Below are 19,026 nucleotides of genomic sequence, written 5' to 3'. Positions count from 1 at the left end.
CTAGGGAGTGCAACCAATAAGAATGAACACTTAACCCTTGTAAAAGGAAGCTTTAATTAATATATATTTCTCTCTCTAATATACAACATTGGGGCTGGATCTATACCTTCACAATAAAATATGTGCAAATGCTTTCTACAGAGATGAGTCCCACCTCAGTCGGTATAGAAAAGCATGATAAAGGTTGGAAAAAATGGATAAAAATGTTGAAAGAACCTCCAATTCCTTATTAGGCGAAGATACAATATTTATTCCTTGTCTCCTGGGATAAATCTCTTCTGCCTATTGTCCTCCCAGTTCTCAGTGCTGATGCTTAATTTTCAAAACTTCTATATTACCAAGGGACCTACGACATCAGCCAAAGAAATACTCAGCAAGTACAAAATCTGTTCCAGGGAGCTGCTTTTGTGCAGAGGGAAAATTTTGTTCCTACAGGTTTTTAAGTGGGTACGAGGCAAGGAGCTATCTGATCCGGGCAAAACCATTACAATTTAGATCTCTATCTATAGAACATTTTTTTCCCTTAAAAAAAATTGGAAAATACAAGAAGTTTGGATTTTTTTCCCGATTCTTTTTTCGGAGGGGGAAATTGCATCGTAAGCTTTTGGAGAAACCCAACATGTCAACTACCTTTCCGGGACTAGTCCACGATGCCGAGGTATTATTACTTTTTTTTTTTTTTTTTTTGGAGCGCGCGCGCGTGTATGTGTGTGTGTGTGTGTGTGTGTGGCAGCGGCGGCGGTGGTGGCGGCGGTGGCAGCTTCCCCTGTCTCTAATCTATATTGGACCGTTACGTTTAATTATAATCTGGCTTTCGGGGGAAGTTAAGGAAGGAAAGGGGAGAAAGTTCGTTATGACATCTGTCGCCAGGAAGGGCAACGCTCTGTGCCACGTTAAGAAACATTTGCCATAATGAGGAAGAAAACATAATCCTAATAATAAAGGGGTGGGGGCTGTGAGGCGAAAGAGATAGAGATGGAAAGAAGCTTTTCGGAAAGGGAAAAAGGACTGCTGGGGGGCGGTAGGTGGACAGGGGGGTGGGGAATGAGTTTATTCCAGGAAAGGGAAGAAGCGGAGAAGGGGGGTCGGAGTCTCTCCCCCAAATGGCTAAGGAAGTGAGCAAGTTGAACGGTTTGAACAGACTAGATTTTTTATTTTGGTGTTTTTGTTTTAATATACGGGCGGCGACTTTGAGCAGCCCGGGCCGAACCCCTCTGCCATGGTCGGGCGCTGCAAGTCGGCGCTGGGATCCGCAGCGGCGGCGGCCAGGCGCGGACGCGCGTCCCTTCCTGCGGACTCTCGAGTTCCCCGCCGCCCCGGAGTCGGTTGCGAACCTGGCTCCCAACGCCCAGCTCCCCGCACAAGTTGGGCAGGGGCTGCGGGTGTCTCTGTGTGTGTGCGCGCGCGTGTGTGTGTGTGTGTGTGCGCGCGTGTGTGTGCGTGTGTGGTGTCACCCGCACCTATATAGGGTGGGGGATTTTTTTTTCCTCTCTCTCGACTGTGAAGACGAGGCCGCCCACCCCCGGTTCGCTGTTAGCAAAGGCTGTCTTCTGGAAAGGCTCTGAGCCCCGGCTGCGGCGCGGCCGGAGCCCTGCGCTCTCGCTCTCCCAGTTCTGAGAGAGAGGTGCGTCGGTTGCAAAATGACAAACCTCAAGTTTTTCTGCTCTCCCTTTTCCCCCTCTTCCTTCCAGATACGTCACGACGGATCAAACAGCTACCGTTTGATGCAGCTTGGCTGTCTGGAGTCCGTAGCCAATTCCACTGTCGCCTATTCCTCTTCCTCTCCTTTAACTTACTCCACCACCGGCACAGAGTTTGCGTCCCCCTACTTCTCCACTAACCACCAGTACACCCCGCTCCACCACCAGTCCTTCCATTACGAGTTTCAGCACAGCCACCCGGCCGTCACACCCGACGCCTACTCTCTGAACTCGCTTCACCACTCGCAACAGTACTACCAGCAGATCCACCACGGGGAGCCCACCGACTTTATTAACCTGCACAATGCGCGGGCGCTCAAGTCCTCCTGCCTGGACGAGCAGAGGCGGGAGCTGGGCTGCCTCGATGCCTACCGCCGCCACGACCTGTCCCTCATGAGCCATGGCTCTCAGTATGGAATGCACCCAGATCAAAGACTCCTGCCAGGGCCCAGCCTGGGGCTGGCCGCCGCGGGAGCAGACGACTTGCAGGTAAATAAGCATGCAGCGAAATTGTCTGCGCCCTCCCCTCGTGTTCCTCCCCCTCCCGCTCCATTAACGCTCTCGATGTAAGCTCGCTCTCGCTCTCTCTCTCTCTCTCTCTCTCTCTCACACACACACACACACACACACACACATACACACACACACACTTATGGAAAGTTATTAAAACAATTAGAGAAGGAGTGCGCCCACTCTGGCCCTTTTATTGGATTCAAGCAATACACCTGGACGCGCAGGAGTCGAGGTAGCTGGACATCCCCATCTTGGGCCAATCTTCCCTGGATGTCTTTTGTGAATCCACATTTCTGAATTTGAGGCGGTGGGTGAGGGAGATCAAGGAGGCTGGGGTGGAATCAACTGAACTTGGAGTAAAATCGGATAAATTGATGTCCAATCATTCCCATAGGCTCTTCACCTCGCTGGGTCTACACATACCTTCCAGGTGTCCTTCCCAGACTGAGCTTGAAGGCATGTTACTATAAATGGGGAACTAGCTTGTTCTCCAGAAATTGTTGGTACTTTGAGCAAAAGTTTCATCAAATATGCTAGATTTCTGTGTAAGAGTAAGAAATCACAAATAAAAGCCTCAAAATTAACCCAAATGAAAGAATCCGCACAACGCATTTCACCAGGATTTAAGGTTGAGTACAATTCCCTCTACCTGATGCCTGTGCCCAAACCCGTTGCCAATTTGGATGACTAAAACTTTGCTTTTCCTCTTCAGGACATTTTGTTTTATGTAAGATGCAAGTCCGTTAAAGGACAGAAATGGGGAAATAAGAAGAGAGAGAAAAGTGAAAGAAAAAGCTGAAAAAGAAGGAAGGAAAGGAGGAAGAGAGGAAGAAGTGAATGAAGGGGGAGGGAGGGAAGGAAAAAAGGAGGAAAGCATTTAGACATTGTGAAGACCATCACTCCATTAGATGAGCTCTCTCCTACTTTCTTAACACATTTGGCACATATTGAATGTCAACAATAGAACTTATAGTTATGAAATTATATTATCAAGGGTTCATTTCAAACAAAAAAAAATCCCACAAATGTCTGGCACAAACAATCCAGACGACCCAAACACGTAGCTTCTTTCACCTGATAGTGCTGCTGTATCTTACTGTCCTCACTTTTCAGTCTGCACAAAGCTTGCCACCTTTTCCACACTCTCCACTGCAAATAGGGAGATAACGCAAAGGCACAAGTTGGAGACGTAAGAGATCCCTTGTTGCGCACAGAAAATCTTTTTACTTCATTTATCTCTGAGTAAGAGATTATTTTAAAATTAAAGTGAAAGCCCTTACAGTTCCAACAAAGACCCATAGTCGCAAGATTGGTGCACAAGAAAAAAGATCTGGCTCCATAAACCTTGACTTTCTACATTTATATTCACAAAATAATTTTATACGCTCAGGACATTTTACATTTTTCACAAGGATCTCCTTATGTCTCAAGGGGGAAAAAATCTGCCATTCAATGCTTAGTTCAACTAAAACCTATTTACTCCTTTTAATAGCCGCGTCTGCTGCTGATTTTTTTGTATCTGTACAAATTTTTTTTCTGTGCTAGGCACAAAGCCGGGCATTTTTCAAAAGAGGGGATTAGAACATTTGCAAGCACTAAACAAAGAGCGAATCCTGTGCAAAAGGACACCGTAGTTTATCCAATTTTCGACTTAGTGCCATTCAACTGGTCATTTATGCAATGTCATCCGACCAAACAACATGTTTTACTTATGAGGGAGAAAAGTTTGTTAAGTGAAGAGAAGAAGATTCATTTCTTCTAAGAAAATAAACATCTTAACCATGCGCTAGAGAGTGGATTCGAAAGTGGTTCCCTGCTTGGAGAGCTTCAAGGACATTTATCATCTACATTTCAGATATTTTGAAAATTTTTATTTGGTCTACCTCCTGTTTATATATTTAATCTCCTTTTAACATTTATTACTTATACTGAGATAATATTTCTCACACTGAAGGAAGCATACCAAGATACTAGAGGAAATAGAGTATGGTGCATGACATATCTACATATAATTACATAGATACTTATATACATCTCTGTATGTCATTACATATGTATGTATGTGTATACATATATGTATATATATGCACACACACACACATATATATATATGAATGCTATGAACAAGTTTGTACATCTGTCAAGTTATTTTCTTCCACTCTTCCTGGACCTAGTAGACAGAATGAAAAAGAGTCATAGCTACTTTTAAAAAGAGAAATGAGGAGGGGGTGTGTGGGAGAAACCCGTCTCTCTCCTTTTATTTCTTCCTTTTTAAAACATTCATCAGCATATGCCTCATTTCAAATGCAACAAATGTAAATATACTTTTCCCTGCACAGAATTTTAAGTGAAAGTCCAATGGTTTGGAGGGCGGTCTAAGTCTGCCTAACAGATGCAAACAGTCTTGTGGCTTCAGTTCCATCTTTGAGTCCCCTAAAAAGATTTGCTATGGCCAACAAAGGAAACTGTCACACCTTTTCCCATCACCGCTTTAATTTATGCTCAGACTCCAAGTTTTTTTTTTCATATTGATTTGATAATCACTTTAAGGCAGAACATTTAAAATAAGAAAGAGCTTGTGAGTAGGTTGAAAAGGGAGGTCTTACAGGCCTGCCTCAATATGGTGAAAATGGGGAGGCAAAAGGGAGCCAGGGCTGTAAAGGTTGTTTTGTAAAGTGGGTTTTTATTATGCACCGACTCTCTCCGCATTTACTTAACTCTTCACGGGCTGTTGGGTAGGTTAACACCCTTCAAGGCCTCTTTCATGTCCAATACCTCGTTTGTTTGTAAAGGAAAATGAGCCTTTAACACATTTCGATTCAAGAGAAAAACGACAGACACAGAGAGAAATTTTTATTTTTGTTAATCAAAAATCAGCAAACCCTTCCTACCTTTCCAACTTAAATGACTCCTCAATCCATTAGGAGTCTCCAGATCTATAGTAAGTGAACCTGAAGATATTTCTTCCATAAGATACAATTTGGGTAGCATTATAGCATGTTCCTACAGTTGGGTATTAAGAATCTCCATAAGATATCTTGAATCCTGCATAATATGAAATAGCTCCTCCCAATCTCCATGAAACCCACAATCTCATACTTGACACTTTAGGTATAATCTGCTCCACTCAGAAAGTGCTGGGAATACACTGCCTGTATATACGGTGTGTGCCTTGATGGGCACTCAAAGGGCTTCTTGTTCTCTTATGCCAAGATGAAAGGCTCTCAAGCACTTTGAAGTGTAATAATGTATGGAGATGTAAAATACATACCTTGGAATTTATACACTTTTAGATTGTGGTTTTCCTCACAATGTTTTTTGTTGAAATTATGTTTTCTGGCAAGTTTGTTTCAACTCAATGGTTGTTTTTAAATGTCTACTGAGATAGGGTTAGAGATGAGTCAGTCTGAAAGACTTCACACACGTGGTCATACCTATCAGTATTTATCTGAGTTATTTTCTTTCCTTTTGTTTTCTTAAGGGCTCTGTGGAAGCCCAATGTGGGCTTGTTCTCAATGGCCAAGGTGGAGTGATACGTAGAGGTAAGTAGCCATAGGAAACATTCTTCTCTTATCTGTTACTTTGTTTTTTAATATCTACTTGTGGTTTTAAATATCAGATTCCCTGTGTGATGATTAAGGAAATAAATACTTTTCATGAATTATTTTAGTCCCACATGATATACCCACATTAAAAAGCCTCTTTGCTTTCACTGAAGCTTGAACCCAGGCTGTGCCTGAAAGACTTGTGATATGAGATATTTGCTGCTCCTCACAGAGCAGTGACAGAATCAAAGTTAGAGGCAAAAGAGAAAAGAAAGAAAGAAAAAAAAACTTTCACACCCCTTCCCCCCATTATCAATACCACATCCTGGAGCAGAATTTCTGGTCCCTTTTAGTCCTAAATGTGCCAGCCACAGCCTGGGTGTTTGAGGTGATGGTGTTAGCTTGAGGCTTTGAGTGATTCTGTGAAAGGCTAGATCACTGAGGCCCTATGAGTGCCTAATGAAACACCAATATTATAACTACCCTTATTTTTCTAAGTGTCCAGAACATTTCTTTCTTTAAGAGAAGGTGGGAGGAGGAGGTGGTGTTAACTGTACCGGATAAAGCTTTCTTGTTCCCATCTGTTGAGGAAAACATCTGAATCCAGAGTTACCCATGGAATTGGAAGGTGGGGGAAGGCAAGAGAAGAGAGCTGTTGCTTTCAGCTCAGGCACTGAAGGGGGCTGCATCTCAGATGTTCCATTTTGACAAAAGGTTTTGAACTATGACATTTTCAGGGCCTCAAGGCAGTGCAGATTTTGCTGGCTGTACCCAGAGCCTCTGAAGTTTGTTTTCCTAGCAAGCTGAGCAACCCGAGGAGCAGACAAGGCAAGAGGGACCAGCTGTTATCCCAACTTCATACGAATTAATAAGATGTGGCCTATTCACCAAGGCTAATTCCTGCTCCAGGGGCGCAGTTGTCTCTGGTAACCAAACCACTAAAAATTGAGTTACTTCTGATGATACCAAATAAATGTCTTTTAGTCCCATCTACTTCACTTTCAAAGTTTCTTTAAATGTTTGTTTTTCTGGAGAGGAATGTACTAGTAGAAAGCAGGAGATTCTTTCCTGTTAAAACTGCATGTCTCCCAACCTGATTTCCAGTGTGAAAGTCCATTTAAATTAGGAGGAAAGAAAACAAAGGGTGCTTTCCTTTTGGAACTTGGCTGTGTTCTTCATAGATGCTTGAAGTTTTTATTATATTTTAAAGTGCTAGGCAATGCTCTTTTACCCTACAGAGATTTGGGAGCTATTTTTTTAATTAATGGTGTTGCTCCACAAAGGTTTTTTAAAATGAGCGATATCACTCTTGCCAACTAGGCCAGTGCTCAGCTATATTAAAATGACATGAAATAGGTCCAAGATTGGTGAAGACTGAAATAAAGAATACATACTGTTGGCGGTTAAGATATACAGTGGAAAGAGGGATAGCTAAGGTGTCTAAGGGGTCTGTTGGGGCCGGTAAAGCTAAAGACGAGCACTCGGGGCGCACGGAGATGTCGGTGGTGCTGAAGGACAGCTCCACTAATTAGGGACCGGAGCCGGCTCCTCCCAGACCGGGGCTCCCGCGCTCTACTGCGGTATTTGCGATCAATTCTGCGCTTCCTATTATAAGACAACCTTCTCATATAATTGAAGATTGCATACGATCATATGATGACTGACAGAAGGTGGGAATTATTTGAGGCTGAGGGCAGGAGCTGTGGAAGAAGCAGCCGTGGACTCAGTTTAATTTCGGAACAGAAATTTAGGGAACACCCCTCACATTTTACCATCTCCCCAATAAAAACTAAAACTTTGAGGTTTTTATAAGATGTGTGCTGAGGTCTTACCTTTTCTGAGCTCCAGAAATTGCCTTGCTTAGGTCATGTTTTGTTGTTCTTGTTTAATTCAGTGCCTCTGAATCTAGTATTTTAAACTGACTATTGATCTACAGCATTGCTCTAAAGAGAAAGGAGATGTAACTTGGGACTTAGGTCTGTATTGTTGATTAAGCCTTTCAAAGCTAAATTTAGAATTTAGCTGCAAATTTTATTGTATTTCTACCTGTCTCAGAGAAAGGCTGATTAACCTATTTGAGCTCTGGAGAGGAAATTGTATATCCATGTGTTTGTTTACTCTGAAACAACCAATGTTTGTGACAACTTACAAAAGGATAGCAAGGAAGTGTTGCCTTAATGGGGGCTGGGTCCAGTGGGGTACATATTTTGCTAGAGCTGGCCCAGTTCTTTCTCTCTTTACTCCCTGTTTTTGAAGAACCACCAAGAGTGGTGCATCACTATTGTCAGGGTTATATGCAAGACTCCTAATAGCAATAACTCAGGTATCTCTGTTCATCAGAAATCACGAGGATATTAACTTAGATGCTCTGCTCTACTGCCACCCGTTGTAGAACCCATCATCATCTAACACTGTGTAACAGCTTGCATGAGACTGTGGTACCCCCCCCCAACCCATGCCTTATAGATGACTTTTCACTTGAAACATGATTTCCTGCAAAGCACACCTTTTCACCATTTTCTAATGATTTCCAGAATTTGCAATTGGAAGGAAAAAGTAGTTTCATTCCCAAAGACTCCCAAACATTCTTGAAGAAAAATACATGTCCCTGCACCCTTTTGTCAAAATGGAACATCTGAGATGCAGCTCCCTTCAGTCCCTGAGCTGAAAACAACAGCTCTCTTCTCTTGCCTTCCCCCACCTTCCAATTCAGGGAGAAGCTGTCCTGGTTTTCAGTGGTGTGGAGGGGTTGGTGTATCAGTTATTCTTCAAATTTGGCCATTTCTGCTTGTAAAGAACAAAATAGCTTTTCCCTGAGTCACTTTGTTAAGTGGCAATTACATTGGTTTTGCCTGTAATGAAGGCCCGGTAGCCAAAGAAAGCATAGAAGAGAAGGCAGCAGCGAGGTAATTACCACCTAGATAAAATATTTGCCACCGACTCAGAGGCGCAGCTCCCCGTGCGCTCACTCTCGGTTAATGGTGTGCGCGATTTTGCCCGCAGCTCCACCACTCCAACCATCAGAACCAATAATCTTTACTTTACCCTCTGCTCGAGTATCGATAGCTTCTTTCGCCTCGGGCATTGGCTTTGATATGTTAATATTTCTGAGTAGCAAATTCTGCAGAGATCATATTAATGTTGTACGTACAGAGTGGAGCTTTTCCTTCGTTGAATATTCAGATACTGTGTTTCAAAAGGCATCTCTTCAAGAAATGAGGCTTCTATTTACAGGAGTCATCTGTGTTTTTAATCATTAAAAAAAGAAATAAAGGAAAACCCACTTCCCTTTTTCTGGCGCACCTTCTGAGGCTCCATTATGACCCCCTTGCCTTTGTCAGGCTCAGGTTCCTTTTATTTCCATTCTGTGTATTTAAAAATAAGTGAACAATGTTGATGACAATGATGATGATGATGATGATGATGAAGTTAATAATGAATGGATCCAGATTGGAATCTTAGGTAGGAGTTCGATTGAGTATGGGGCTGTGGCCTTCATAAGAGGATGGAGGGATGGAGGTGAGATGAGAAGACCCCATCTTTCCATATGTTAGTGAAAAGTGACATTTTGGCCCCGGTCTCTTTTGTGAAATCAGGATGGCAAACTAAAAAAAAAAGGGGGGGTGGGGTGGGGAAGGAAAATGAAAAAAAAAAAGTGAAGAGGGGAAGCGCCCTTGTTTCGCTTTGTGATCATTCTGCCTCGCAGCCCCAGGCTAATTTCAGAAGCTTAAATACCGCCATAGCCTCTGGGCCACGCGGAGAGGGAGCGGACCCGGCCACTGGCAGGCAGGAGCGCTTTCTCCATTGCCCGTGGCTACACAAAATACAAACTACTTTGAATCAAAACATTTTTGGGGAATTAATATGATCTGAACTCTGCACGTTTTAAGAGAGCCTGAGTTTGTCAGATCACTTAGAGGTGACTGGCATGCCAAGGCAGAGGCATTTATGCGGCGTTACAAACATTGTCAGATCTGATTTAATTTTTTTAATGCTTTTTTGAAATGGAGCTCGAGCTTCAAACTCCAAATCTGCCAATAACAGGATGTATGAACCTGACCGCCTCTTCCCTTTCGCCACCCTCATGGCGGCCTGCAGGCCGCCTAGGCAAGAGATTGCGCTTTCCTGTGCTTCTTCCGTCTTCCGATGGTCTTTAAGCTGTGGAATGCGGGTTAGAGATAGCTATTGGCTCCTTCAGCAGTTCCTCGAAGGAGGGGGAGGGAAGCATGTTCTTCCTTTGTCAGCGCCCCTGGAGCTGACTAACCCGAATTCGCCAAAACCACTCTATGCAGTTAATCTCTTGTGGGTGCAAATAAAGGCAGCGATACACCTGGAGGCTGGACTGCCCCCTGGACACCTAAATGCAGACGCGGCAGATTTGAGATTGAATCTTCCTTCTATGAAGCCTAACATTCAGGTACCAAGGTATTACGGGACAAGGTTTGTTGGAAGTATAGGATGGGGGTGATGTTCTTCCCCATTCTCTCTAATTTCTTTACTGCTTTGAAAATCACCCAAGTCTGAAGCCATCTGTACTGGGGAATGGGGATAGATTCCCCCAACACATCATTACACACCCACCACTACATTACACTAGCCAGTATCCCCTGCAGATCTCCCTTTCTTTTGTTCTGTCTAGAATCTGCACCGGGAGGAGCTCCTTCAGCCCCAGTAATCCAGTTACACCTGAAATGGTCTAGCCTCTTTCCAAATAGCACAGTTCGCTGCTGACACATCATCAAGGGCCTGGTTGATTGCAATTAAGCCCCCACCCCTTTGCTGGTTGATTTCAATTACTATCTGCAGCCGGTGGGGGTGGGGGTTACAGTGAAGAGGATGGAGGAGGACGAGAGGCTACAGGCGAAGCAGCCGACAAGGATCCTATATACGCAGCTCCCACGCGTACCTCGCAGAAAGGCAACGGCAGAACAAACAGGGACAGGAAACTCCTGTAATCGCTTACACATTTTTAATGTGTCATGAAAAAGCAAGCGATCACTGGAGATGAAGAAGGGGAGAAAAAAAAATCCCTGCCGTTTGTATTTCTTTCATTTGAATTGTAAACATCTGTTTGGCTGTAAGGCGAACAGAACATTGATTTTGCTCCCAAGATTTGGTCTAATTATGTCAACACCGACGCGGCGACGAATGGGGAGGCGCTGCGGCTTTGGAGAGGCTGCGCGCACCGGCCCTGCGCGCCGAAACCCGCCAGGAAGGACTGATAGCACCTGGAGAGCGAGCTGGGCCTCTTGCCACAGTCTGGCGTGTCTAGAGTCAGAGGAGGTGCCGATTCCCGGCTTGTAGCTCAGAGGCAGCCTTAGGGGGGCCTGGGGAACTGCAGATTGCGGTCGCTGCTTCCCCTGCCCTTATTGCCTGGGATGAACCCGGGCGCCGGCACTGGGCTCTCCGATGCAATTGCAGGGCAGATGTGAGTCAGCTGCTGGTCCTGCGCCACAGCTCGCAAGTACCCTGCGAGGTGTAGTTACTCAACTTAACGGCGGTGTTGGGCGAACTTTACTCAGGTTACTGAACATGTGTGATTCCATTTCCTGTTGCACCTCTTCACAAAATGGGCTGATACGTGGAACAGATGTGATCATCCTCATTTTTCAGATAGACAGTTACTTTCCCCAGGTCTCAGGAGTGCCTAGTTGGCCAAGTTCTTACTTGTGCCTAGTACTCTTCCACTACCCCATATTGTGCCTTCTTATCCTGGCCTAGACTCCCCAGCAATTCGGAAAAGAACACAGTCCCAGCCCATGCTTCTTCATGCTGAACGTGATTTAGCAAGGTATGGTAGCTGGTATGGGAGATCTACTCTGTATATTACTTTTACTTGAGAGAGACAGAGCACTCCCATCCGTTGGTTTACTTCCCAAATGCCCATAACCTGCAGGGCTGAAAGCTGGGGACTCAGTCTGTCTCCCAAGTGGGTGACAGGAACCCAATTTACTTGAGCCATCACCACTGCTTCCAAGGGTCTGCATTAACAGGAAGCTGGAGTCAGATTCCTGGCATTCTAAGATGGAATTCAGGCATCTTAAATGTGTTTGAACTCCTAGGCCAAATGCTTGCTCCACACATTATGTATTTTGTATGTAATTTTGTCACACTCACGCTAAATCTTTGACTTCTTCCTATGGCTGTGGCAAGGCTATAACTTTTACAAAAGCTACATCCTAGACAAGTGACCTTGAGATAATTCTTGAGTATAGTTTTTTCTGCTGTTACCATAATACACATCAGTCTGTAGCATCCCTGGAAATAGGAAGCCCTATCTCCAAATTTCCACCTGAGTGGAACCATTGCTTCTGTGTATTATGCATGGAAAAGACATGAACTCTGGAGAGATTCTGCATGAGCACCCAGTTGTGGCACAAAGATATCCCTGACTGGGGTGCTGGATCAGTACAGTGAATATGCCATAGTGTCAACAAAAGCTGACCTACAATACAGTCACCATGAGGAATTTCAACTAGTAATACTTAAGATATCCACTGTAAATGGCTTGGTGTGGTACACTGTTTTATTGCTTTCCTTCTTTGAGACTGCATCATTGCCATTCATTATCTGGATCCCCCTAGAAAATGCTCATCCCTTCTGTACCTGTATTCCAAGTGCAAAACTCTGGTTACATTGACCTATTACTTTTTTTTTTTACATCTCTAAAAATAAACCACTGAGAAAAAAGATATCAGGTTCCCCATGTTGCTGTAAACTCTACAAGTTGCCAAATCTTTAGCCAGAATGAGAGAGTTCCCCAAGGCTGCAGCAATGCCAAGTATCAAAGCAACAGAAATTCCCTTTAAAGATGCTGTGACATAAAAAATAAAAGACTCTAGAGTTGATGGCTAATCCTGAATACAAAATAAATCCTTCAGGCAATTTGTGTGTGCATAAAGCATACTCTTAATATGCAGCCTGTGTAACTTACCTAATAAATGCCTATCTGAGCATAAGCCAGAAGCCCAACCTGGATGCAGGAGAGAAAACTCAGAGTCTAGAGTCAGTAGATGGTTCAGTAGCACACTGTTTTTTCTGGAGGCAGCTGGTTTGTTTTGCCAAAAGGGGACCTTTCTTTCAGTGGAGGAGAGAGCCTGATTTAAGTCCTTCTCTTACAAAGTGGCAATCTTCTGCAGCTCCCTTTGTTAGATTTCTAACCCACTAAAGAGTAGTAACAATATGAAAGGTGTAAAGTCATGTTCATCTCATCTCCCTTAGTAGTCAGAAAAATAATACTCACAGATACTTATCTTGAAACTCCATCTTCTATCACTCATGATAAACTTCAGACCAATTGAATGACCTATTGTATGTCCTTAATTGCATACTGATTAATGTGCAAGAGAGAAGTGTTTGTGGAAGGACAAATTTGCCTATGATTCTTAATTACTATAAGACTATTTTCAAGAAAGAGACATGTGACATTGATTTTTTTGTTGTTGCTTAATAATTTTGCTTCAGACTGCTGTAAATCCTAAAGTAACTAGGGTCATGATTCTCACAACATGACTTTAAAACCTAGATGCACTGATGTATAGCTTGATTTCCTGTTCATCTTAACTTGTGAGAAGTCATGTAAGAGTTTACTTTTTTAATGCATTTTTAACCTATATGTGCAAAGTAAAGCATTAATGAAAGTGGGAAGGTAGCCCAAGACTCAGGAATATGGAGAATATTTCTTTAAAAGGATTCCTTCCTTCCTTCCTTCATTTTTGAAAGGGAGAGTGTCAGAGAGAGGGGGAGAATCAGAAAGAAAGAGTCTATCACTGGTTCACTGTCCAAATGGCCGCAAGAGCTGGTACTGGGCTAGGCCAAAGCCAGGTTTCAGGTACTCCATCTGGGTCGCCTTCATGGGTGGCAGGGACACAGGTGCTTGAGCCATGATCTGCTGCCTCCAAGGTTGTATTAGTAGGAAGCTGCATTGGAAATAGCAGAGCTTGAGACTCCAACCAGCACTTCAACATGGGATGAAGGAGTTCCAAGTAGCTGCTTAACCCACTGTACCACAACACCCATCCCTGGGAAAATTTTTTTGATGCTGTTATTTTTGTTTGTTTCAAATTCTCTTTAGAAATGAGAACTAGGGGAAAGAATGAGTTTTCAACTCATAAAGCAGATGTTTACACAGTTTCCCACTGTGTTGCCTACAAATTTGACTACAAGAAAATGACTTTTCAGTTTGACAGTTGAGACTATGACTGCTCAGATTTAAAATTGAGGTCAAGTTTCCAGGCACTGGCATGAGGAATTTGACTAGTTGTGCTGGATCTGATTTGCAGCCTGGAGAGGGCTGGTTGCTCTGACATTCCTACCATCCTCTCTCCTGTTTAGTGGTATTGGGAGATGGAGGGTGCATTCAGAGTGATTTTCAGCCTCACAATGTCAAGGGAGAATGTAAAATCTCTTGCACTTTTCAGAGGAAGCTTGCCCATAGGACAAAACCTGAAAGAATTCTAGTGAGTAAAGGGTAAACTGGTAAATACATTGTAAGACCATGGCCAGGTAATCATATGATCTCCCCAAGTTCTGAGATCACTTGGCCATTTAAAAAATCCTTTTATGTTCTTTTTTTTTGTAAAAAGGTTTTTTTTTTTTATTTGAAAAGCAGTGTGACAGAAAGAAACAGAGACAGATAGGAAGAGACACATAGAGAAAGAAAGATATTTTCCATTTTCTGGTTGGGAGTACCTTAAATGGCTGCAAATCTGAGGCTGGTCCAGGTTAAAACCAGGAGCCTGGAGGTCTATCTTGGTCTTCTACATGAGTCAGGGGCTCAAGTCCTTGGGCCATCTTACACTACTTCTCCAGGTGCGTTAGCAGGAATGCTGGATGGGAAGCAGAGCAGTGGGGACTTAAACCAACATTCTGATATGGAATACAGGCAGCATCTAACCCACTGAGCCACAATGCCAGCCCCTCCCTCTGGTTTATTAGCTACTGCACCTAGGGAACCAGAGATTACATCAACATAGTAATCCATCAATGGTGCTTAGTGAAGGAAAGTAAGCATTACCTGGGAGGCAAAAGTAAGTCCTAATCCAGTGCTTCTCAAATTTTAATGAATGGGTACATTAACCACCAGGGGTTCTTGTTAAAATGCAGATTCTGACTCAGAAAATCTGGGGGTGGGCCGGAGATTCCAAACTACTAACAAGGTCCTAGAAGATGCAAATGCTACCCCTTGAAGACCACACTTTGAGGAAAAGTATTTTGGATTTTTTCTTCCCCATCCTACTCTTGTTCTTTCTTTTTTCCTCATAGAAATTGACTCTTTTCTGGAGATAGATCTTAATATTGCCCATAACTGAAGAAATCAAATGCATGCTTGGAAAAGCAAACTTTGAATTTGAACTTTCCACTGAACATTAAAAGCTCTTCCCTCAGTTTGTTCAATGCCTGAGAAGGCAGTCTTGGACCCCAGGGTCATTTAATCTCCATTGTAGCAGGGTAGATATCACTTCAGGATCTTTGCCATGGGGGAGAAATTGGGCAGTAGGAAACTCTTGTTATGATCACTTTTGGGTCCTTACATCTACTTCAGTGCCTGAGGTTAGAGAATGTCCTTTGTTGTTCCTGGAGGAGATAGACTGAAGTCCAAAGGGCTCTCTGGACCTTGGAGACAGAAAGTTTCTATTCCAGGAACTCAAACAAAACAAAATTTCTTTGGTAATTTTGTTGTTAACAGATATCTTTGTTTTGTTCCCCAATAGGAATAATAGCAATAGTAATAACAATAATATGATTGGAAACTCACATTTAATAACTGTTAGAATGTTTTAGGTCTTGTGCTGAATCTTCCCTCTTCCCTTGTGTGCTCATGGTGAAGGCTGACAGATGGTAGGGGGATCTGACCCATTATCACCCGTATGAGTTGGAAATTTGGGGCAGTGAACAAATGATTTTTAATGGTACCTGGGAATTGAGTGACTTTGATGGCTTTTAGTTCATAGATGGACGAGAGACAGGAATTAGCAGTTCTCAAATGTTTTGGAAAAGACAAGTCATTCATAAAAAAGTTTCCATCTATAGTGTGTGTGTGTATGTGTGTGTGTCTGGATAAATGCTTCCTGTGGAGTTAACCATTGGAGTTTGGGTTTTTAATTAGTTATAGAGTTTCTTTTTCTTTCTTTTTTTTTTTTTTTTTTTTTTTTTACAGGCAGAGTGGATAGTGAGAGAGAGAGACAGAGAGAAAGGTCTTCCTTTTGCCATTGGTTCACCCTCCAGTGGCCGCCACGGCTGGCGTGCTGTGGCCGGTGCACCACGCTGATCACAAGGCAGGAGCCAGGTACTTCTCCTGGTCTCCCATGGGGTGCAGGGCCCAAGTACTTGGGCTGGCCATCCTCCACTGCACTCCCTGGCCACAGCAGAGAGCTGGCCTGGAAGAGGGGCAACCAGGACAGAATCCGGAGCCCCAACCGGACTAGAACCCGGTGTGCTGGCGCCGCAAGGCAGAGGATTAGCCTAGTGAGCCACGGCGCTGGCAGAGTTTCTTTTTATTTTATTTATTTGAAAGGCAAAGTCACAGAGAGAGAGGGAGATACACACACACACACACACACAGAGAGAGAGAGAGAGAGAGAGAGAGAGAGAGAGAGAATTCACTCTACTAGTTCGTTTCCCAAATGGTTGCAAGGGGCTAAGCCAAAGCCAGGAACCAGGAACTCCATGTAGGTCTCCCACCTGGTTTGCAGGGACCTAAGCATTTGGACCATTGTCTGCTGCTTTCACAGGTGCATTAGCAGAGCCCTGGATCAGAAATGGAGCATCTGGTATTTGAATCATTGGGATACCAGCATCATAAGTGATAGCTTAATTTGCTGTGCCACAATGCTGACCTAGTTGTTGAATTTCTTAATATGGATGATGTCAAAATTACCACTGGTGAGGCAGCCTACATTGCATAAAATACCAGTTATTGCTAAAATTACATTTTAGAGAAATTTTACCCTAAAATACATCTTTGTTTAATATTGGAAAGAGTAGTATTTTTTAAAAAGGTATTTAAAAAGATATTTTCAGAGGAGCTAAAGATAAAGTATAAGCAAAATAGTTGCTACTGCTCAAATCCTGACTCATCCCTTGATATTAACTGCTTCTCATATAATTACCTTCTCATGTTCAGTAACATATTGTATACTCTTTCCTCCCAAGGTGGCACTTGTGTGGTCAACCCCACAGACTTGTTTTGCTCTGTTCCTGGCCGTTTGTCCCTTCTCAGTTCTACTTCCAAATACAAGGTGACCATTGCTGAGGTCAAAAGGCGCCTCTCACCACCTGAGTGCCTCAATGCTTCACTCCTGGGAGGCATTCTGAGAAGGTAAGGTGAAGCTGTTTTCCATCACTGTGTGTCTGCAAAGTGTACTGATAGCATACCCTCAACCTCCGTCCTCATGTCTTCTATTTGCCTTTGTAGTCTCCATGTGATCAAATCTTCTCATAATTTTCTTAAGAGTATGAATTTTCAAAACCTAGCTTTTGTTTATTTTGGACAGAGCTAAATCCAAGAATGGAGGCCGCTGCCTGAGAGAGAAACTGGATAGGCTTGGCTTAAACTTGCCAGCAGGAAGACGGAAAGCAGCCAATGTTACCCTCCTTACTTCCTTAGTTGAAGGTATGATTACTCACTTCTGTAAAGTAATGATGCAATGTGGGAAATTCTTTGAAACTCAGGTTTGTTGGATTATGCTGTTTATTTGTATCTGTACTGTTGAACAAGATGGTTAACATTTACAGGTAAATTCCCTAATTAATCCTGACAAATATGATTAAATTAGGCTTAATATAAAACTTGGATGATTTGTAAAATATAATTTGATTTACTAATCTTAACAGTTAAATGAAAGAAGACAATGGAAGATTTAAGTACTTTCCTAAGTAGTCCCTAAATAATAGCAACAATAAACTGGTTGTGATGCTTTCATTTCTGTTATTGTTATAGCTGAATGTGGATAAATTTAGCTTAATTTATAATTAAATTCAACGTGGCTTACAGGATAAATATTCATTTATGAAAAGTTCACAGGAACGGTGCTGTGGCACAGAGGGTTAAAGTCCCAGCCTGCAGCATCATTAGTATCCCTTATGAGTGCCGGTTTGAGTCCCCACTGCTCCACTTCTGATCCCGCTTCCTGCTAATGTGCCTGGGAAAGCAGTGGAGGATGGCCCACGTTCTTGGACCCCTGCACCCATGTGGGAGACCTGGAAGAAGCACCTGGCTTCTGGCTTCAGATTGACTCAGCTCCAGCCATTGCAGCCATTTGGAGAGTGAACCAGCCAGTGGAAGACACCTCTCTCTCTCTCTCAGATTTATTTATTTATTTGAAAGTCAGAGTTACACAGAGAAAGAAGAGGCAAAGAGGGAGAGAGGTCTTCCATTGATGGTTCACTCCCCAATTGGCTGCAACAGCTGGAGCTGTGCCAATCTGAAGCCAAGAGCCAGGAGCTTCTTCCCATGTGGGTGCAGGGGCCCAAGGACTTGGGCCATCCTCTACTGCTTTCCCAGGCCATAGCAGAGCGTTGGATGGGAAGTGGAGCAGCCAGGTCTCAAACCGGCACCCATATGGGATGCTGGTGCTTCAGGCCAGGGCATTAACCTGCTGCGCCATATTGCCAGCCCTCCCCCCACCTCTCTGTAACCCTATCTTTGAAATAAATAAAATCTTTTTTTTTAAAGAAAAGTTCACAAAAGTGTAGGCATGATACTGAGCCTGAGAGTGCTTTGTATTAATCCTGGTAGGCATCTCTTAAGGCATAGTGAAGTTCTGTGGCTTTATTAGTGGATAAATTGAGTCACAGAAAGATTAAGGTTAATCTGCAACAGAGAAAAGGTAAAAATATACTCTCAGAAGTGATTTTTTGGTAACACATTTTTCCTTTTGTTTCTTTAGTAATACCTAAACCACACACTTCCATTCAATTTTTTAAGGAAAGAGTACTGGAGATTTATTTTTTTCATTTTTGGACAAGTGTTTCAATGTCAAAGGAAAGTTCTATCATCCAGAATGCTATTGCTTTAAATATAAAAAAGGCATCTTTTTATTAAGCATCACTAAAATGCACTGATGACAATTTGCTTGCATCAGCTGTGTTTATGGCAATATAGGAAGTGGTAAGTGAGTGAAACCAAAAAACCAAATATCTTGCCTTTTTTTCTAGATTATTAATATGTAGTATTTACTGTACAACATTGCAAATTAGTGTGTTCTTGACATTTGTCTTTGTAAAATTACTTTGATGTATTTTCTGTTGTTACCTTGTGTTCCTTA

The 19,026-nt window shown here is 43.0% G+C and overlaps 1 protein-coding gene across 2 annotated transcripts in view; it reads left to right on the top strand.

Moving 5' to 3' along the window:
• The first annotated feature begins 389 nt into the window (after positions 1-389).
• The window catches only part of TFAP2D (transcription factor AP-2 delta), a 74,737-nt gene continuing 56,100 nt past the window's right edge, over positions 390-19,026 (top strand). Inside the window, exons 1-5 of one of the 2 annotated variants that reach the window (XM_089333199.1) lie at positions 390-658; positions 1,692-2,189; positions 5,695-5,755; positions 16,913-17,078; positions 17,254-17,372. In XM_089333199.1, coding sequence (XP_089189325.1) covers positions 620-658; positions 1,692-2,189; positions 5,695-5,755; positions 16,913-17,078; positions 17,254-17,372 — 883 coding nt within the window. In that variant the 5' untranslated portion in view covers positions 390-619. Of the gene's footprint in view, positions 659-1,133; positions 2,190-5,694; positions 5,756-16,912; positions 17,079-17,253; positions 17,373-19,026 lie in introns of those variants that run through there. The other variant, XM_008263039.5, reaches the window with a different exon arrangement.

The sequence above is a fragment of the Oryctolagus cuniculus genome, chromosome 5 (assembly GCF_051225735.1).
Source record: "Oryctolagus cuniculus isolate XC-2025 breed Fujian yellow rabbit chromosome 5, ASM5122573v1, whole genome shotgun sequence".
NCBI classification, from domain to species: domain Eukaryota; kingdom Metazoa; phylum Chordata; class Mammalia; order Lagomorpha; family Leporidae; genus Oryctolagus; species Oryctolagus cuniculus.
Note: the sequence above shows the minus strand (reverse complement) of the source record. Positions and strands in the feature narration are given on the sequence as shown.